Here is a 19,689-nt window from a genome sequence, read left to right on the forward strand (position 1 = left end):
TGTATTAGGTGTGTTGATGAGAGTGGAGGTGAGAACCCGGGAGGAAGGGCCAGCCGGAGACTACTTCTCAAGTTCTCAGCTACTTCTACCATTGGTCCAACATAGAAGCATAATAACTTTGTGTTTCAGGATGAGAAAGTCAGTACTCGCTAAGAGCTAGATGGTAACACATCAGTCAGAAGAAAGGAATGAAGATAGGAGATGGGAAGGGCTAGCTGGGAATGAAAGAAGATTCCAGGCAGGAGCAGGTAAGACTGAGGCTGCCTGCAGCCTCTGAGAAGGGGAAACCCAACAGGACGGGCATGAGTGAGGAGGGCGACGCTGCCCTCTTCACAGGGTTACTGGGAGGGATGGATGAAAAACAGACCCAAACACCAAGGCCTGTGCACTGATGTCCACCCCAGGTTTATCTGTAACAGCCTCAAATGAGAAACAACTCAAATATCCTTCGGGGGTGAAAGGATAAGCAAATTGGGAAACATCCATTGACAGACTGTTACTTGGCAACAAAAGGTACACACTACTGGGAAACCTGGGATGGATCTCAAGGGCATCAGGCTGAGTTTAAAAAGCCAATCTCAAAAGTCACATACAGGCCAGGCGCAGTGGCTCACACCTGTAATCCCAGCACTCTGGGAGGCCGAGGTGGTCGGATTGCTCAAGGTCAGGAGTTCGGAACCACCCCGTCTCTACTAAAAATAGAAAGAAATTAATTGACCAATTAAAAATATATATACAAAAAACTAGCTGGGCATGGTGGCTCATGCCTGTAGTTCCAGCTACTTGGGAGGCTGAGGCAGGAGGATCGCTTGAACCCAGGAGATTGAGGTTCCTGTGAGCTAGGCTGATGCCATGGCACTCACTCTAGCCTGGGCAACAAAGCGAGACTCTGTCTCAAAAAAAAAAAAAAGTCACATACAGCATGATTTCATTATACGACGTTTGCAAAGTAACACCTCTGTAGACAGAGAACAGATCAGCGGGTGCCAGGGCTTAGGGTTGGAGGGAGGGGCTGATTCATAAGAGGTAGCACAACACAGAGTATGCTGGTGCTGATGGAAGACTTTGCATGCTGACTGGTGATGATTACTTGAGTCTACACATGATAAAATCTCATAGAAGGACACATACTCACATGTGCAACCTAAGAATGCACATAAAAAAAAGCTGACGTGTGAGTAAAGTCTCTACCTGGGTTGATAGTACTGCCCCGACGTTAGTTTCTTATTACTGACAATGCTCTATGTAAGATATTATTATTGGGGACAGCTGGGTAAAGGGCGCATGGAACTCTCTGCACTATTCTACAACTTTATGACTCTTAAACTATTTCAAAAATAAAGGAGTTTCATAAAGGGGAAGAAAGCACTGAAGCACTTTGCAGTGGGCACAGCACACACCAAGTACTGAGTAAATGCTGATGGGAATTGAAGGCACAGCAACACGGGTCCCAGGAGCAAGAAAGAGAGGGAGGTTCTCTGCTTTCCCTTGAGAGCAGGTCCACCTAGAAGAGCTGACCACAGCCCCCTCCCCACCAGGACAGCATGTGAGGGATGAGGGGCCACAACACACAGAGAAGCACGAGGAGGACAAAGACCCCCTCTGAGGGGGGCAGCCTGATAACGTGCTGTAGGCCACACCCAGGACGACCGAGGGGCAAGGGCAGTGTCAGAAGGGATGGCTCCCAGGGCTCCCAGCGACCATGGTGTCATGGGTGCCGACACAGCACTGCTTGTGGCTGAGAACACCCGAAACACACTGCTTCTGTTTCAGCAACAAGACAGCCCCTAGGATCGAAGCCCAGGCAACCCCAGCCTCCCCAGTCCTGCCATCCCACCCAGGGCTAGGAAGAGGGCTTGTATCACTGCACCCCTCTGGCAGGTCAGAGACGGCTTGGGGCCTTTTCTCTCCAAACACAGCAAAGATAAAAAGGCAGAGCTGTCTGGAGCTTCTCTGTGCTTTTCTTCATATCATTGGAAGAAAAGGAATAAAGAGTTGTCACCTGCCAAGGAAGTGGCAAATCCTCCAGGAAGCGCAGTACTCACTCTGTGGAGTTGCCGTAGACACAACAGCCATGCCATGAGGGGCCATCCCCGAGGTCCCAGGGGGCGGCTGCCCTGAGAGGGGCATCGGCTGCCCCATGGCACCAAGGCCACCCATCCCACCCAGGGACTGTCCTGGTCCCCGGGGAGGCATGCTGATTCCCGTGGCTCCTGCGGCAGGTCCACCAGTCAGGCTCTGGAGCGCGTTCATGGGATCTGTGGGACATAAGAGCGCAGCGTCTCAGGAAAGGCCCGCTGGACTGGGTGTGGCTCTACGGGCATGCAGCTCACAAAGCACAGATCTCCCACCTACAGGCTGACCCCTCAAACCCCCAAACGATGAGAGACAAATGCCAGGGGCTAGGATGCCAGGTGTGTTAGTCACTGCTCCCCAAAACTGAGCCCCTCAAGAGCAAGAGGCATATCCCATACCCCTAGCCTGGCCTGTGCTAGGGTCCTGTTAAGAGACAAACAACTCCTCCGATGCCTGCAGCTGAACTGGAGACGGGCTGAGGCCTTGAGGGAAGGTGGCAGCTCCTGCCCTCCTGCTGGGTGAGCACACAGCTGGGACTTCCAGAGACAACAGACAACCATGCCCTTCTGCCTAGCAAGTGGGAGCACAGTGGCCAGACCAGAGAGAGCAGGAGGGGCCGGGCAGACACTCTCCCAGGGAGGGCGCAAGTCTGCAGACACACCAGAGTGCCAGCCCTGCTGCTGCAGAGTCCAGAGCAGCAGGGGCCCATGTCCAAGGCCACTATACCAGAGCAGCCAAGGAGGGCTCCACAGATCACCGAGGGGCAAGGTGCCAAGCCCACCAGGTCAGCAGACTTGGCTCATTGAGCAATGCCATGACGAAGGACAAGAAGCCCAATGCTGCGTAGGCTCACAGCAAACAGCTACTTGCTGAGTGTGGCCCAGCAAGGTTACCATGCCACAGAACTGGGTGATGCCCAATGACCCCACACTTCAACACCAAGGAGCCCAACACTTAGCCACATTGCCTTGACTGCCTGGCCAAGAATCCTGCACTGGCCGAGAGGTAGAGCCCACACGGGCCGGCATGGCTAAGGCACGCGTGCACAGTTGGCATTTACAGCCCCACTGCCCGTGGCAGAGCAGACCACGGTGTAGTCTGTGATGCCGGAACACTCTCTTCCTGACAGGTGGGGTGCAGTCAGCCAGCCTGGGTCTGCTAAACCCCTTCACTGGCAGCTCGGTCAGCAGAGACAGGACTGAACTGACAGGATTCCCCTTATGTGATAAAACCCTAAAATTAAAAAATATAAATTTCTAAACTTACAAAGAAACTCTGTAAATTAAGAAAGTGAATTCACAGCTCTTCTCTCAGAGATACTACTATAGACTATTACACTGAATATACCATAATAGTTCTTTCCCAGAGAGCTCAAAATATTAGACAACGTCTTCATAGCATTGTGACTTTTTACAATCTTTCTGCTGGGCCACGACAGCACTGGTGTGAAACGGGCTGGGGAGGCACCGTCTGACTGCCCGGTCTACAGGGAGGCGGAGGCGGAGGAGAGGTCAGGGCACAGCTGGCCGGCCTGCTGCCCGCCAGAGTTCTTCTTTCTGTGGTCAGGTGAGTCCGGGAACACGAGCACGCACTCTCTCATTCCTGCCGCCGCAAGTCTGAGTTTGGGAAAAACTTTACTTCAAAAGGAAAACTCTTACCGCTGACGGAAGCTTGAGATTTCTTGTTATCTACGTAAAAACATAAACAAAAAACCAAAGTAAACAAAGTTTTATATAACGACATATTTCCCCGGGTAAGTCAGTTCTATAAGCCTTTGCCCAAGGGTTATTTCCTAAAACTGAACTGACCCTGCCTACAAACGAGGCAAACAGACCTTGGTGCCTGAAACCTGGAGCTCCTAGTGTTCCCTGGAATGGTGTGTGTGTGTGGGGGGGTCTGCCCTGGCAGCACCGAACCCACAAGAGACCTTGGAGCACAGGGCGCAGAGCCACTCAGGGGTCAGCGTGGAGCCCTGAGAGAACTGCCCCCAGGTTGGAGGCACACTGCGGTCTGGGCTCTGGGCCTTCTCCTGCTTTCTTCCCTTCTAGGCCCAGGGTCTCAGCTCAGCCCTGAGCAACCAACAAGAGCACAACAGGAATCCCTCGGGAGGCTAGAATGGTGCTGAAACTCAATAGCACCTCCAGTGTCAGCCATTCTGGCGAGGTAACATCTCCATTTCCTACATGAGGAAACCGAGGCTGTCCATGCCAGCGAGAAAGCCAGGTCTCGCTGGCCCCAGTGTACGGTGGTGGGGAACTGTTGCAACAGTCGGCCTAGAGCCTCCACTCAGCCTCCTTTCCATGAGCCTGTGAGCCTCCCAAGGACTGTGAGCGGCATCCAAGCCACTGTTCCCACAAGCAGAGTGGGGACGTCCAGGCCAGGTCATCTAGGCTGCTCATTCCCAGCTCCTGCTCCTTCTACCCTTCTATACTTCCCGGTGCCTTACCAGCACCACAAAGAAAGTGAGATCCAGTCAAGTCCATCCTGCTTGTGGAAAGAAGCGAAACCTACTGGGCTCTGGGGTGTTCTGTGTCTCCCTTTGCCCTCAGCGACTGACAATGATGCTGCAGCTGCTTCTACAACCCACACCCGCCCACTCCTAAACCACAGGGACAGGCGACAGGACTCGCCAGGTGTGCAGGCCTGTGTCAAGAGCAGCTCATCCCAAGCAGTCACACAACTGCAGTAGGCAGGAGCAACAGAGCAGCCAGCAGCCCCAGTTTCCTTCACAGGCTGTGGCCTTCCAAGAACAGTATCTGTGTACTTGCACATGACACACACAGTGCCATGAGCGCTGGCCCCAGGATGCAATGACAACTCATTTCTGAAGAGCCAGGGCTGCTGCCTGGCCTGGCAGACAGACCCACAGTGGGCTCTCCAAACCAGAGGTGGCACTACGTGAGATGAGGGCATCGTTCCACAGTGGGGAGCCAGGGACTTAGGAAGCTGACCGCAGAAACTTCTAGTCTGGCATGTTTAGGTCAAAACTCTGTGATCAATAAAATCAACTTTTAGGGAGGAAAGTTTCCATTCCAGGGCAAACATATTTAAGAACTTCCCAGAATTAAAAGCAATAGTCCTTAAGTGGGAACAGAAAATGCAAAAAAATATAAATAAAAATAAAACAAAAGCAATAGTCCTATAAAAAAGGAGATTAAATGGACAAGTGAAAATAGCAGTCCAGTTTAAATCACTTTGACTACATTGACACCATGAAACCAGAATCAGCATTTTTGAGGCGAGGAAGAGGAATCTGGAATCAAATGCAATGCAGGGAAGAATTTCCCAGAAGGGGCAAGTTGACACAGACCTTCTGAGTCAGCACCACGGCCTACCCAGAAAACCTCTGCAAGACAGCAACAAAGCAGCCTTCTCACAGCGGTAAACCCAGAAATGCAAAATTTTACTTACGAATATCTCGAAAATGGATAATGAGCCTGGCCACAAGAGAAAGGTATTCGTCCTAAAAGTAAAAACAGGAAGCTGTTTAATCCCAGATGAAGCAGCCCAGCCGTCTGACTCCCCCTCCTGCCCCTCACCTGCTGCTGGGCTAAGGCTCTTCCCGAAGGCTGCTAGACTCTGAGGCCTGCTAGACTCTGAGGCCTGCTGCCACTGGGCGGCTCAACCTCCTCTGGAATCCATCTCTCAGAGGAGAACCATCAGGCTTGGCCCGGCCAGCCAATAAAAGGCACAAGGAAACAAGCGGGTACAGAGAACCTCAAACTGCTGTTCCTCCACCCTCATAGGAAGAGCACTCAGCTGGGAGGGCCGGGGGCCATCTCAAGTGCCCCTTTCTTTTCACGAAGGGGACAGTCAGGCCCAGAAGGGACGAGGAGCTGGGCTGAGGCCACAAGGCCTATCAGAAGCAGACAGGCGGGCCACTTTGCCTTTGCACAGTTAGCATGGAAGTACTTTCATTTTTAATGCCCAAGCCTGTTGCTGCCTTTTCACTGTTGACATGGTCTCTGCTGCAAATCTGGATGGTGCGCCTTGGTTGTGCTTTCTGGGAATCTGTGTTCATCTAAATTTACAGCACAGCAAGGGAGAGAGCAAAGCACCACTCACAGGTGGCAGGTGAAGGGCATGCCTGCCCAGGGCCCTCTCTGTGGGGGCCACCATGCTTCCGGAACTGCTCAGCAGGACCCGCCTGCCACCCACTGTCCTCTTAGCACCCAAGGACATTCACTCCTGGGTGTCCCAGGGAAATCGCTAGTGTGACTTTGTCCTGTGGTCAACAAGGCGATGTCTGAGTTAAAATCTTATTTCAGAGAAGTGTCCTTCCCCTCTGTCGAAATGCTCATCCTTCCAGCAAGGCAGCCCTGGTTTCCTGCCCTGCTTGCTGACCTTCCTCCTAAGTCACCTGACAATGAGTGTCCACTAGAGCAGACTGCCAGACGTGGGGGAAGGGAAAGAAAATGAAAAGTGGTCTCAGATCAGTATAAAAATACAGACACTTTCTAAATCTTTATGAGCCCACATCTATCTCCCTGGTCCACCCCACCACTTTTCTTCAGCTTGGGGAACAAGCCCAGAACAACAGGTCAACAGGAAAGGAGAGGCCTGGAGAGAGGGAGGCTGGGCACAGCTGGAGCCAGGGCTGCAGGAGGGCATGTCCACATGCCCATCCTTGGTTGCTCCAGCAATCCCTGACAGGGAAAACAACATGTGTTCTAGGACCATAGTCAGCCTGGCCCCTGAAGGACAGTGATGTGGTAAAGTGGGGTATGACAAAGGTATGGGAGCCAAAGGAAGCTCAGGAACAGAGAAAAGGTGGCTAAGTGAGAGGGGAAGGGGACTTGCGAGCCTGGCCAGCATCTGACATCTCCTTAACGCCTGGGACCATCTCTGAGGTCTGAGACGCCTTAAAAGAATTTGTTGTTTTCTCCACGTCATAAAAGGTAAAACAAGAAGAGGTAGGTTTCTTTTCTTTTCTTAGAGATGGGTTCTCACTCTGCCACCCGGGCTAGAGTGCCGTGGAGTAAACACAGCTCACTGCAACCTCAAACTCCTGGGCTTAAGTGACCCTCCTGCCTCAGCCTCCCAAGTAGGTGAGTAATACAGGTGGTTGGTGTATTCACCAACCAGGTGAATACACCTGGTTGGTTTTCCTGTTTTTTGGCAAAGATGGGCCTCATTATGTTGCTCAGGCTGGCCTTGAACTCCTGGCCTCAAGCAATCCCCCTACCCTGGCTTCCCAAAGTGCTAGGATGACAGTTGTGCCACCACGCCAGCCAAGGAAGTAGGTTTCAAAAGCAACTGTACTTAGACATAAGACACATTGAACAAGGCTTAGGAGCGTGTCCCCAAACCCCTTCTGCACAGAACCAGGACACAGCAAGACTCACTGCCAGCCCCGTGCCTGGAGCCTGGTGAGCAGGTGTCACCATGCTGCAGTGCCCAGCGCCACTCCTGGCTCAGATGGAGTGGCCAGTGCCACTGGTCTGCTCCAGCTCCAGCTCTCAAGACAAGTGCGAGGAGGCCTGAGGGGAGGCAGGGAGGGTCACCTGACATGAGAAACAGACACAGGAAGCAGTTAGCCAACTGCTAGTCAAGGGCCTTTCTTGTGGGGCAAATACATTTCCTACAATTCTTCCAAAGACAAGTCGTCCAGAAACATTTGAGGACTGCGTGTTGTGGGTCAGCTGCAATAGCTCCTTTCCACAGGAGAAAACCCTGGAATCTGAAACCTTGCCTCTGATCCCCTGGCTGGGCTGTCTGTCACTCCTCCAGGTCCTCTGGTTCCTGCTGTGGATGCTGGCGTCCTAACTGACCTTCCCAGGCTCAAGTACTCCTAGCTCTCATCCAGATGTAAGACTATGGTACCCTCTTCTGCTCCAAAGCACCCCAACTCTCCTAGGACTGTTCCAGAAAAAGAACTGAGGAGCATGTAACCTCCCTCATCTTCATTCGGGCTGTTCCATCTCCTCTGCTTGCTATCAAACATTAAGTGTCCAGGCTGTACCTGAGGCTGGGTATTATAGACTACAAACAATGACCACCTTTAAAAATAACAGCTAACACTTGGCACTTACGGTGCCAGGCAAGGCTGTAAACACTTCATATGTATTCATGCCTTGAATTCTCCTAACCACCCAATGAGGCAGGTGCTACTTAATACACCCAGCTTATAGATGAAAAAGCAGAATGAGAAAACATTTTAAACAGACGTTATTATAAAAAAGCTTCATAGAGTTTCCATACTGGCTCAACTTGCACACGAGGGCCCCGTGACACACCAAGGCATGAGCACCAGGAAGGAGACAGGTGAGAGGGAAGCGCTCACGCTCCGCACCACATACACTGTGCTATACATGCCTCTTGGATGAGACCTGGGGAATCCAAATACACACATTCACTTAAATCTGCCAAAGGAAACATGGGAAAGATAAACCAAAATCGCAGATCAACAGCTACCCCACGAGCGCCAGGAACTAGGCTGGAAATGAGCCTTTTCTGAACACACCACGTTACCCATCTTTGCTTTGGAAGAATGTAAATCTTCCACTATTGAGAAGATAAAACCAAGGCAAAACAAAAAGGTACAATTTCTAAAAGTTCACGATAAACTAAAACAAATGAACTGGATATCAAGTTAGTGGCAGACTCATATACAGAAAACAATTCTTTTGAGGGGCCTTTAAAAAAAGGAAACAAAATAAAACTGCATGTTCTAGATGGAAGGGATACATTTTAAGGACAAACTGCTGCAAAGGAATCTTAAATTTTCAGTCAATACTTTGTTATTAGTGGTAATATAAGCCATTTATTCTGAAACTATTTTAAAGTAAAGCAAGTAATTACGCTAATAATATTAGAAACAATGATATGCACAGTAACAGAAAAGACATGTTTAAAATGAAAGTAGTAAAAATCCGATAAAGTTAAATTTGAATAGAAAAATATCAGTGTGCAATTATGGATTTTTTGTTGTTGCTGTCATTTCAAAAATATGTTTTTCCTTGTTTTTTTTTTCACTAAAAGGCCCAAAAGCAATGAATAAACCAGCACCCACACTGCATGCTCTGAATGCCACATCACCCTCAAAAGTACCCAGGGCTCCTTAGAGGAATAGCCAACTCCATGCCAGCAAGCTACAAAAGATGAATGAGGTCATATAGGACCTCAAGAGCAACAGAACAGTGCTCGGAGCTCCCACTAGGTGAGGATGAAGTCATGTGAGCATCAAAATGAACAACTGCTGTTTTACACAGCAGATACACAGCCCTGAGCTCAAAATGTGACTCGGCCATGCTCAGTGGCTCACGCCTGTAATCCTAGCACTCTAGGAGGCCAAGGAGGGCAGACCGCTCAAGGTCAGGAGTTGGAAACCAGCCTGAACAAGAGTGAGACCCCGTCTCTACTATAAATAGAAAGAAATTAACTAGCCAACTAAAAATATATAGAAAACGTAGCCAGACATGGTGGCGTATGCCGGTAGTCCCAGCTACTCGGGAGGCTGAGGCAGGAGGATCGCTTGAGCCCAGGAGTTTGAGGTTGCTGTGAGCTAGGCTGACGCCACGGCACTCACTCTAGCCTGGGCAACAAAGGGAGACTCTGACTCAAAAAAAAAAAAAAAAATGTGACTCAAAGGAAAAGAACCCATCTGTGTCCCAGAGGTACTGCTTGCACCAGAAGATGAGTGAGACAGCGTTCCCAGGGTCCTGAATAAGCAGTTTCCAGCAACGAAACAGCTCGGGCTGATGAAAGGAAACCCTCCTTGACAGAAGAATTCCACATAATAAATGTGGGTGAAAAGCCAGAATTAAGGACAGTTACCATTTTGCAATTCCTAATTCAATGATAGAACAATTAGATGCTAACAAGGAGCTTTACAAAGGGAGAGCCGGGCTGCCACTCTCCAAACCCCAACAACTATGGCCTCGTGGAAACATGGAGACACCCAGAAATGCAAACACAAGGCCCCACCTTGATGCATTCTTGCTTTTCCTATGCAGCCAGCCGACAGAAGTAAGAGGCAGGCAGCACCAAGTCTGCCAAAACCTCGGAGGGCATCAGAGACCACACGTAGGGTCTACAGGGCTGCTGGGCTGTCCCTCACCAGGCCGTTAGTGGCCTCAGGGAGACAGGACCCTCACTGGGATCTTGATTCAAATAAGCTGACTATTAGAGGAAAAGGGCTGAGACTTGAAGGAGGCTTTACCACTGATGGATTATAAGGCAGTATCGATGAGACCATGTGATCATTAGGTGGGGCTCTGCCACACGTCTGCTGTGAGGGGACATACTCTGCAGTACACACAGATACTACACTTCAAGACGGACACAGAGATGGATGAGGGGGAAGCCACCAAACTGCAGCAATTGCTCACTCCAGGCTAGAGGAATATGAGGCCTCTGTGCTTTTATGTCTCTCTGAAAGTTTTCCGAATAGATTTAAAACTACCAACAAATCCCAGATCAAGCACTCCTGTGCCAGTATCCCTGGCCCCAGGCTGGGCCATCAGAAACCAAGCAGGGCTCTCCCGGTACAAGGCAGCCCCAGCGGTGCCCCTTCTACCCCACCCACCCAAGGAAGCCACACTGCCCTGACCAGGCCACCAGTAAGGCAGACCTGATACCCTACATTTTTGCTTTTCCATCAAAAACATATATATAATAGGTTTATTGAGCTATAATTCACATACCATAAAACTCACCCATTTAAAGAATACTATTCAATAGTTTTAGGTACTATGTTCAGAGTTGTGCAGCATTACCACAATCAATTTTAGAACCTTTTCATCGCTCCAAAAGGAAACTCCATCTCCCCCATAGCACCCTTGGCCCTAGGCAACCATTAATCAACTTTTTAATATGCAGTAGGCTAAATAATAGGCCTCAAAGATATGAGGTCCTATTCCCTGGAACCTGTAAATGTTACCTTATTTGAGAAAAGGGTCTTTGCAGGTGTGATTAAGAATCTTGAGATAAAGAGAGTACCCTGGGTTATGCAGGGACCCTAAATGCAGTTATAGGTATCCTGATAAGAGGGCAAAAGAAAACTTCACACACACAGGTGATGTGAAGATGGAGCAGAGAGATTTTACCCTACATGCTGACTGTGAAGACTGGAGTGACATAGCCACAAGGTGAGGAATACCAGCAGCTACTAGGAGCTGAAAGACGCAAGAACAGATTCCTCCTGAGGAAGCACAGCTTTGACGACACTATGATTCTGGCCCATGATTTTGGTTGGACTTCTGGCCCAGAGAACTGCAAGAGATGCAACTTCTATTCATTTATGCCACCAACTTTGCAGTAATTTGTTACAGCAGCCACAGGAAAAGAATATAGACATTTGTCACCAGGAGTAGGGGGCCTAAATATGTGACAGTGGCAGTGGCTTTGGAGTCGGATGAGAGGCTAGCAGAATTTTGAGAAGTGTGATAGATTGCTTTGAACACGCTTTGGGCAGAAATACAGATGTATTTCTCTGCCACCCACACTATGCCTCATAGGAAGTGAGGAAGCTGATAAAGAAAGCTTGTATTCAAGAATACATATACTATCACGGGCACGGTGGCTCATGCAATCCTAGCACTCTGGAAGGCCGAGGTGGGTGGATTGCTCGAGGTCAGGAGTTCAAAACCAGCTTGAGCAAGAGTGAGACCCCGTCTCTACTATAAATAGAAAGAAATTAATGGGGCAACTAATATATATATAGAAAAAATTAGCCGGGCATGGTGGCGCATGCCTGTAGCCCCAGCTGCTCGGGAGGCTGAGGCAGGAGGATTGCTTGAGCCCAGGAGTATGAGGTTGCTGTGAGCTAGGCTGACGCCACGGCACTCACTCTAGCCTGGGCAACAAAGTGAGACTCTGTCTCAAAAAAAAAAAAAAGAAAAAAGAATACATATACTATCAAAAACAGAATGTTGGTAGAAATATAAACGTTAAAGGTGATTTTAAGAAGGGCTCAAAGAATATAAGGAACATGTTATTGGAAACTGGAGTAAAGAAGATCCTTGTTATATAGTGGCAGGAAGTTTAGCTGGATTGTGTCCTATAGCTGTGTGGAAGGCGGAATCACATGCAATGAACATGAGTATTTAGTTGAGTAGACTTCCAAGCAAAGTGATGAAGATTCAGCTAGGAATGCAAGAGAAAAGAGAAAAACTGAAGGAAGAACTGTTAGGCAACAATGAACCCGGGCTTGATGATTTGGGAAATTCTCAGGGTATTCAGACTTGAAAAAACAAACAAAATGCTAAAATTAGGAGATTCACTGTTAGGAAAATTTGTTCTGGAGAAGCAGCCAAGGGTGTGGCTGGCCAAATTTTGTTAGTGTCAAAGAGATTACATGTGATGCATGAATCTTCACAGCCATCTCACGGAAGCAAAGAAAAGAGATGAAATTATCTAGGGAAGATCTTTGGAGAAACTTTACCTAATGGCATAAATCCCAAGACATACACAGGAGACCCACAAGGTTTCTGAGACAGTTATACCAGCAGAAACACTGCCAGCTTGGACTGAAAGGTCCAGAGACTAGACAAAATCAAAGAAGGGTGTTAGGCTCCCAAAATTCTAGAGGCAGGAAATAGACTGATCAAATTACTCAACTGTGGGGAGAGAGGAATACAGTGGGGATGGTTAATGGGTGCAAAAACATAGTTAGAATGAACAATATTTGATAGCATAACAAAGTGACTATAATCCACAATAAGTTAGGGTATTCATTCTATTCTAAAGAATAGAATGGGAATGTTCCTAACACAAAGAAATGAAAAAAGCCTGAGGTGATGGCCACCCCAATTATCCTGATTTGACTAATACACAGTATATGGCTGTATCAAAACATCACATGTACCCCATAAATACATAGAACTATTATGTACCCATAATAATTTAAAAAACAAACCACTAAGCGGCAAACATGTGTACCCTTCAGGAGAAAGGAAGGATGGCCATGAGGCCAGAGCCATGGACTCAGAGATGAGAGCCTCCACCTTTGTGGGTAATTTCTTACAGCAGCCACAGGACACAAGTACACTAGCTCCATAGATTTGCCTATTCTGGACATTTCATAAAAGTGCAATCGTATAACATGTGGTCCTTTGCGACTGCTTTTTTTCACTCACATAATGATTTTAAAGTTATCCACGTTGTAGCATGGATCAGCACTTCATTCCTTTATGTTGCCCAATGATATTCCATTGTATGGACCTACCACATTCTATTTATCTATTCATTAGCTGATAGACATTGGCATTATGAATTGGCATTACGTTTTGGCCTTATGAGTGGTGCTATAAACACTTGTGTACAAATTTTTGTGTGGAGATATGTTTTTATTTCTCTTGGGTATATACATAGGAATGGAGCTTCTAGGTCATATAGTAACTCTACATTTAATTTTTAGAGAAATTGCTGTAATGTCACAGTGGCTACACCATATTACCTTCCCTCCAGCAAGGCTCCAATTTCTGTCTTTGCCAGCATTTCTTATTGTCTTTTTTGATTATAGCCACCATAATGGTGGGAACTGGTATCTCACTGTGGTTTTGATTTGCAATCCCCTAATGATTACTGATGTTGAAAATCTTTTCATGTCCTTATTGGCCATTTGTATACCTTCTTTGGAAGAATGTCTACTAGAGGCCTTTGTACCCCCCCTTTTATTTTTTGAGACAGAGTCTCACTTTGTTGCCCAGGCTAGAGTGAGTGCCGTGGCATCAGCTTAGCTCACAGCAACCTCAAACTCCTGAGCTCAAGCGATCCTACTGCCTCAGCCTCCTGAGTAGCTGGGGCTACAGGCATGCGCCACCATGCCCAACTAATTTTTTCTATATATATTATTAGTTGGTCAATTAATTTCTTTTTAGTTTTAGTAGAGATGGGGTCTCGCTCAGGCTGGTTTCGAGCTCCTGACCTCGAGCAATCTGCCCACCTCGGCCTCCCAGAGTGCTAGGATTACAGGCATGAGCCACCACATCCAGCCTTTTGCCTATTTTTTAATAGCATTTTTTTCCTTTGGTGTTGTTGAGTTGTAGGAGTTCATTATATATCTAGCTATCTATTAAACCCTAATCTTACATCAGAGTTGCAAATTTCTCCTATTCCATGGGTTACCTTTTTACTTTCTTTTTTTTTTTGAGACAGAGTCTCGCTTTGTTGCCCAGGCTAGAGTGAGTGCCGTGGCGTCAACCTAGCTCACAGCAACCTCAAACTCCTGGGCTCGAGCGATCCTTCTGCCTCAGCCTCCCAAGTAGCTGGGACTACAGGCATGCGCCACCATGCCCGGCTAATTTTTTATATATATATCAGTTGGCCAATTAATTTCTTTCTATTTATAGTAGAGACGGGGTCTCGCTCTTGCTCAGGCTGGTTTTGAACTCCTGACCTTGAGCAATCCGCCCGCCTCAGCCTCCCAAGAGCTAGGATTACAGGCGTGAGCCACCTCGCCCGGCCACCTTTTTACTTTCTTGACAGTGTCCTATGATGTACAAAAGTTTTTAGTTTTGATAGTCAAATTTATCTATGTTTTCTTTTGTTGCTCATGCTGTTAGTGTCACATCTAAGAAACCATTGCCTAATACAAGGTCACAACAATTTATACCTTTATTTTCTTCTAAGACTTTACAGTTTTAGCATTTAGATTTTTGACTCATTTTGAGTTAACTTTTGTATGTGGTGTGAAGGTGGGGTCCAAGCTCAGTACTTTGTATGTGGCTATCCAGTTGTCCTAGTACCCTTTGCTGAAAGGACTATTTTCCACTGAATGATTTTGGCACCCACGTTAAAAACTCAATTGACAGTAAATACCAGGGTTTCTTCTGGACTCTTGATTCTCCTGCACTCATCTATTATACATGCTTATCCTCATGCGACTACCACATGGTCCTGATTACTGACTGTAGCTTTAGAGTGTGTTTTAAAATTAAAAAGTGTGAGTCCTCCAACTTTGCTCTTTTTCAAAATTGTTTTGAATATTCTGGGTTCCTTAAATTTCCTTAGGATCAGCCTGTCAGTTTCTGCAAAATCTGTTTGAAAGTGTTCCAAATACATTTAAAAATATTATATATCAAATCCCAGAACAGGCACTCCAGAGACAGTGTTCTCACCTCCCCAAGACTTTGAAAGTATTATGATTCACAAATTTTACGTGCGTGCATTCATTCATTCATTTATTGAGACAGAGTCTCACTCTGTTGCCCTGACTAGAGTGCCTTGGTGTCAGCCTAGCTCACAGCAACCTCCAGCTCCTGGGCTCAAGCAATCCTTCTGCCTCAGCCTCCCGAGTAGCTGGGACTATAGGCATGTGCCACCATGCCCGGCTAATTTTTTCTATATATTTTTAGTTGGCCATTTAATTTCTATTTTTAGTAGAGATGGGGTCTCGCTCTTGCTCAGGCTGGTCTCAAACTCCTGAGCTCAAATGATCTGGCCTCCTCAGCCTCCCAGAGTGTTAGGATTATAGGCATGAGCCACCGTGCCCGTCCCTTATTTTCATTTATTATAAAATATTTTAGAAATCAAAAAAATGAGTAACAGAACAAATGTCAATGGCCCCCTACCCAGCTTAAATTTAAAAATAAAATCAACAGAAAGCAAGCAAACAAGCGCACTTCCATGCTTCCTCTGATTTGCATTGTACCTGAACTTCTTCACAGGCGAACAGAATTTGTAAAGTACTGCTCTCACTGCCTTAATATATGCACAATATAGCTACTGAAAACCCAACAATTAGAACACAAAATTAGGCTTATGAACAAGTATGTCTCCTCAGGGTGATGCACGAGTCCTGACAGCCACACGTGTGAACAAGGCAGGGAAAAGGAGCACTGCCTACTGGTGAGCAGGACACAGGACCCTCGTTCAGAGCCAGTTGTACTCAGCACAACCCAGGCGTTTCTAGCAGATCTCAGTAGTTGTTAATATAATGCTCATCATTTCGCATGTTCATATCTTTCAATGTACAAGTTGTGCTTTTCTCAGTTCAAACTCAATGCTTTCTGTGGCTGGATGCTGGGGTGAATAACTGTCCTTGATTAACAGGTACAGCAGATATATTCAGACTTGGTGAAAAGCCTGACCTTGGCCTTGTGAGGTCCCTTAAAAAGGTTAAAGGTAGGAAAGTGTCTCCTTTAACAGATGCACGTTGGCATCCTCCTCCTCCCTCACTCTCCTGGGGAACGTGGTCAGGCTTTGTCCATTTATTCCAGCTGGCTGGTTGTTCGCCCCAGGCCCTCCTCCCTGATGAGTCTCAAGGTGGCTTCCCAGTTCTGATGCTCTTGGCCTCCCTGGCCCCAGAGTTTCACCTCAGCTCCACAGGCAGGGTTCAGGTCTGCAGCAGTCATTTCTAAACTGCAAACCAGAAACATGTACTACTTTTGCGCGGTACTATGTAAAGTACAAAACAAGTGGTGTGTATTTAACATATAAGGTTAATTTTCTAACAGCCAATTAAGCAAGTGTTTAGAAATATATCCAGCCCTAGTAATCTCTCCACACTGCTCCTATAGGTGCTGACACAGAGGTGCCAGGACCCCTGACTGCCTTCTCACTCAGTGGATGCCGAATCTTCCAGAATCTTCAGGAGACTGGTTGAAGTGTTTGAAGACACCATCATAAGTATCACCTGCCACACCCAGGCACTGCTATTTTTGTTTCCCTCAGCCTCCTTTCAGCAAAGAGTAGTCCCACCTGTAGGAATCAAGGTAGTAAGGAATTAAAGTATGTGCTTGGGTGTCTCTTGCTCTGATAAGTGGGAATGGGTAAGAGATGTGGCTAAGAGTGTGAGCTCTGACACCAGAGACCCAGGGTTCACATCAGGGGTCTACCTCTAATCAGCCAAGTGACATCCTGAGCAAGACAATTAGCATCTGTGTGCCTGGGTTTCCTTGTCTGTAAACTGAAGAGTGGTACTGTATGTACTTCACAGAGCTAACTGGGGGTAAAAGGAGTTTACACAAATGAAGCATGCAAGACAGGTCCCTGCAAGGGGATATCACTGTAGAGTGTGCAAATGGGGTATGCCCATTAGACTGGGAGCCAGCCAATGACAGGATGGAGAGGGTTTTAACTTGGGTGCTTACACCCACAATGGAGGCAAGAGGTCACTCCAGGCAATTTAGTGACTTCTTCTAGACAAGTACACTCAAGGCTTTCCTTGCTCTGGGGTATACACTAGACAACCTAAGGTGGCCACTAGCATCCCGGTTTCCTTTGGGATGGGCACCTCCGTACCCACAAGCTTGCCAGGATTCCCAAGGAAGGTTATCCCTCTCCTCGTGACCCACAACCTCCAGCCCTTGCTGGGGTCTGGAAACAGAGAAATCATTCTTCCCTACCTGTTTCCCTGCTCTGGGTCCTGCCTTTTAAATTCTTCCCCACTTGTTTTTACAGGGTCTCAGGCAGCAGGGGCAGTTAAAAAGTGAGCCCAGGCCGCCATCTTGGCCTGGAGAGTCCTCCCACGGGCCCATGTGTTGGGAAGGTCCTCGCCTCACTAACTGGAATCCACCATGTGAAGCTTGAGCAGTAAGTAAAACAATGGACATCAGACAACAGTGCCCAAGTAAGACATCTGTCCTTGTAAAAATGACAGGAAATTTCCAGCATGGTTCTTATAAATACTTGTCTTCCAGTTACTCAAGGCTTCCTCTTGGAGTTAGGGATTTAGAATCTGCTTGATCAAAGGAAATGGACTAAAATCCTTAAGGCGCAGTGTGTGGGCTATAGTAATTCAAAGGCCAAGGCAGAGCAATCTGCCCTGGTGAGGGGCTGTTGTGCTGCTAGACACCTCCTGTGGGAAGGAAGGCTTATTCCTCAGCTGCTGAGAGGGTTTGTGTGGTAGCTGGTCTCCACGATGTCTGCCCAGTAATCACTGGCCTTCCTGTACCCACAGGCTGCTGCTAATATCAAAAGGTGGAGGCAAAATACTCAAGGCGATGGACACCCCAAATACCCTGACTTCATCATTACACATTATGTGCATGTAACAAGTATCATATGTACTCCATAAATATGTAAAATATTATGTATCCATAAAAAATTTTTTAAAGTAAAAAAAAAAAAAAGGTAGAGGCAATTTTCCCTGCCTTAAATCTTCACTGGCCCTCAGACTTGCTGTATCCAAGTGATGCTCTAGGCCCTCTGAGTACTGGCAGCTTCCACACCCTCCTGGAAGCCAGCCGCCACGTTGTAAGGCAGTCTGGGCTCTGCTAACTGACGTGCAAAGCCTTCATGGCTCTTCCAGCCTGGCCAGGCTGCCAGGTAAAAGCAGTTGTACAAGAAGTCACAAGTGAGACTGGTAGAATGGCCTGGCCAGGCTATCCCAGCCACCTCAATTCCTGACCAATTACTTTAAGACACTAAGTTTTGGGCTGGCTTGTTACAAAACAAATAATGCTAAACCAATAAGGTCAACATTTCAAAATCTGAGATAGTTCAATAAGCTCTTATCAAAGTTCATTTAATTATAAGAAAATACAAACAAAAATAATAAAAAAATCTCATCCTTGAAAATATTTGTAAATTATATATCTAGTAAGAGACTTACATTTACATACATACAGAACTATTACAATCCAACAATAAAGTCTAACAACTCAATTAAAAATGGGAAAAAGATCTGAACAGGCATTTCTCCAAGGAAAATACATAAATGGTCCACACACACACGAAAAGATTCTCAACATCATTAGACACCAGGCAAATGCAGATCAAACCATTTTATAGCCATTATGATAGCTACAATAAAAAAAGGCAATAACAAGTATTGGGGAGGATAGGGAAAAATGAGAATGTCATAAGCTGCTGGAGGGAATTTAAAATGGTACAGCTGCTTTGGCAACCAGTCTGGCAGTTCCAAAATAACTAAATATAGAGTTACCACATGACCCAACAATTCCACCTCTAGGTATATACCCAAGAGAAATGAAAACAATCCCACACAAAAATTCTTACATGAACTATATTATTCAGCATTATTCTTAAGGACCAAAAAGTGAAAACAATCCAAATGTCCATCAACTGATGAGTAGGTATATAAAATGTAATAAAAATAACCATCCATAAATGCATTATTTAGCAATAAAAAGGAATAAGGTCCGTGCTATAACATGGTTCATAGATGAACTTTGAAAATATTATGCTAAGTGAAAGAAGCCACTCACAAAAAACATATATTGTAAGATTGCATTTACATTGAAAATTCAGAATCACACAAATGCATGGCGCAGATAGTGTAAGTGGCTGTGAGGGATGAAAGAAAATGGAGTACAACTGCTAAAGGGTATGGAGTTTCTTTTTAAAAACATTCTAAAATTAGACTGTGGTGATGGCTGCATAACTCTGAATATCCTAAAGACCACTGGATTTGTACCTTAAAGGGTAAATTGTATAAAGCTCTAAAAAAAAGTGCTGATCACACTTTTCCACAGTGTGGGGCCCACCCTACACCACCTAGTTCCTGTGCTCCCGGGGCTCTTCCAGGCACATACATGTCCACACAAACACACACATTTCTTTGGTTTCTAATAAATTTCATTCGTTTCTACCATTTGGCTTCATTTCTAATTAAAACAGCCCCACCCTAGGGAGCAAGCACAGATGGAGGAAGGTGGTAACAGGAAGTGCTAGGTGTGGCTAACGCCCAGACCAGGAAAGTCCATG

The 19,689-nt window shown here is 46.7% G+C and overlaps 1 protein-coding gene across 4 annotated transcripts in view; it reads right to left on the minus strand.

Moving 5' to 3' along the window:
* The window catches only part of MED15 (mediator complex subunit 15), a 68,581-nt gene that overhangs the window by 26,396 nt on the left and 22,496 nt on the right, over positions 1–19,689 (minus strand). For all 4 annotated transcript variants that reach the window (XM_012776618.2, XM_012776620.2, XM_012776617.2 and 1 more), the window contains 3 exons: positions 5,488–5,539; positions 3,735–3,764; positions 2,046–2,258 (listed from right to left, as the gene is read on the minus strand). In XM_012776618.2, coding sequence (XP_012632072.2) covers positions 2,046–2,258; positions 3,735–3,764; positions 5,488–5,539 — 295 coding nt within the window. The remainder of the gene's footprint in view (positions 1–2,045; positions 2,259–3,734; positions 3,765–5,487; positions 5,540–19,689) is intronic.

This window comes from Microcebus murinus, chromosome 22 (assembly GCF_040939455.1).
Source record: "Microcebus murinus isolate Inina chromosome 22, M.murinus_Inina_mat1.0, whole genome shotgun sequence".
NCBI classification, from domain to species: Eukaryota; Metazoa; Chordata; class Mammalia; order Primates; family Cheirogaleidae; genus Microcebus; species Microcebus murinus.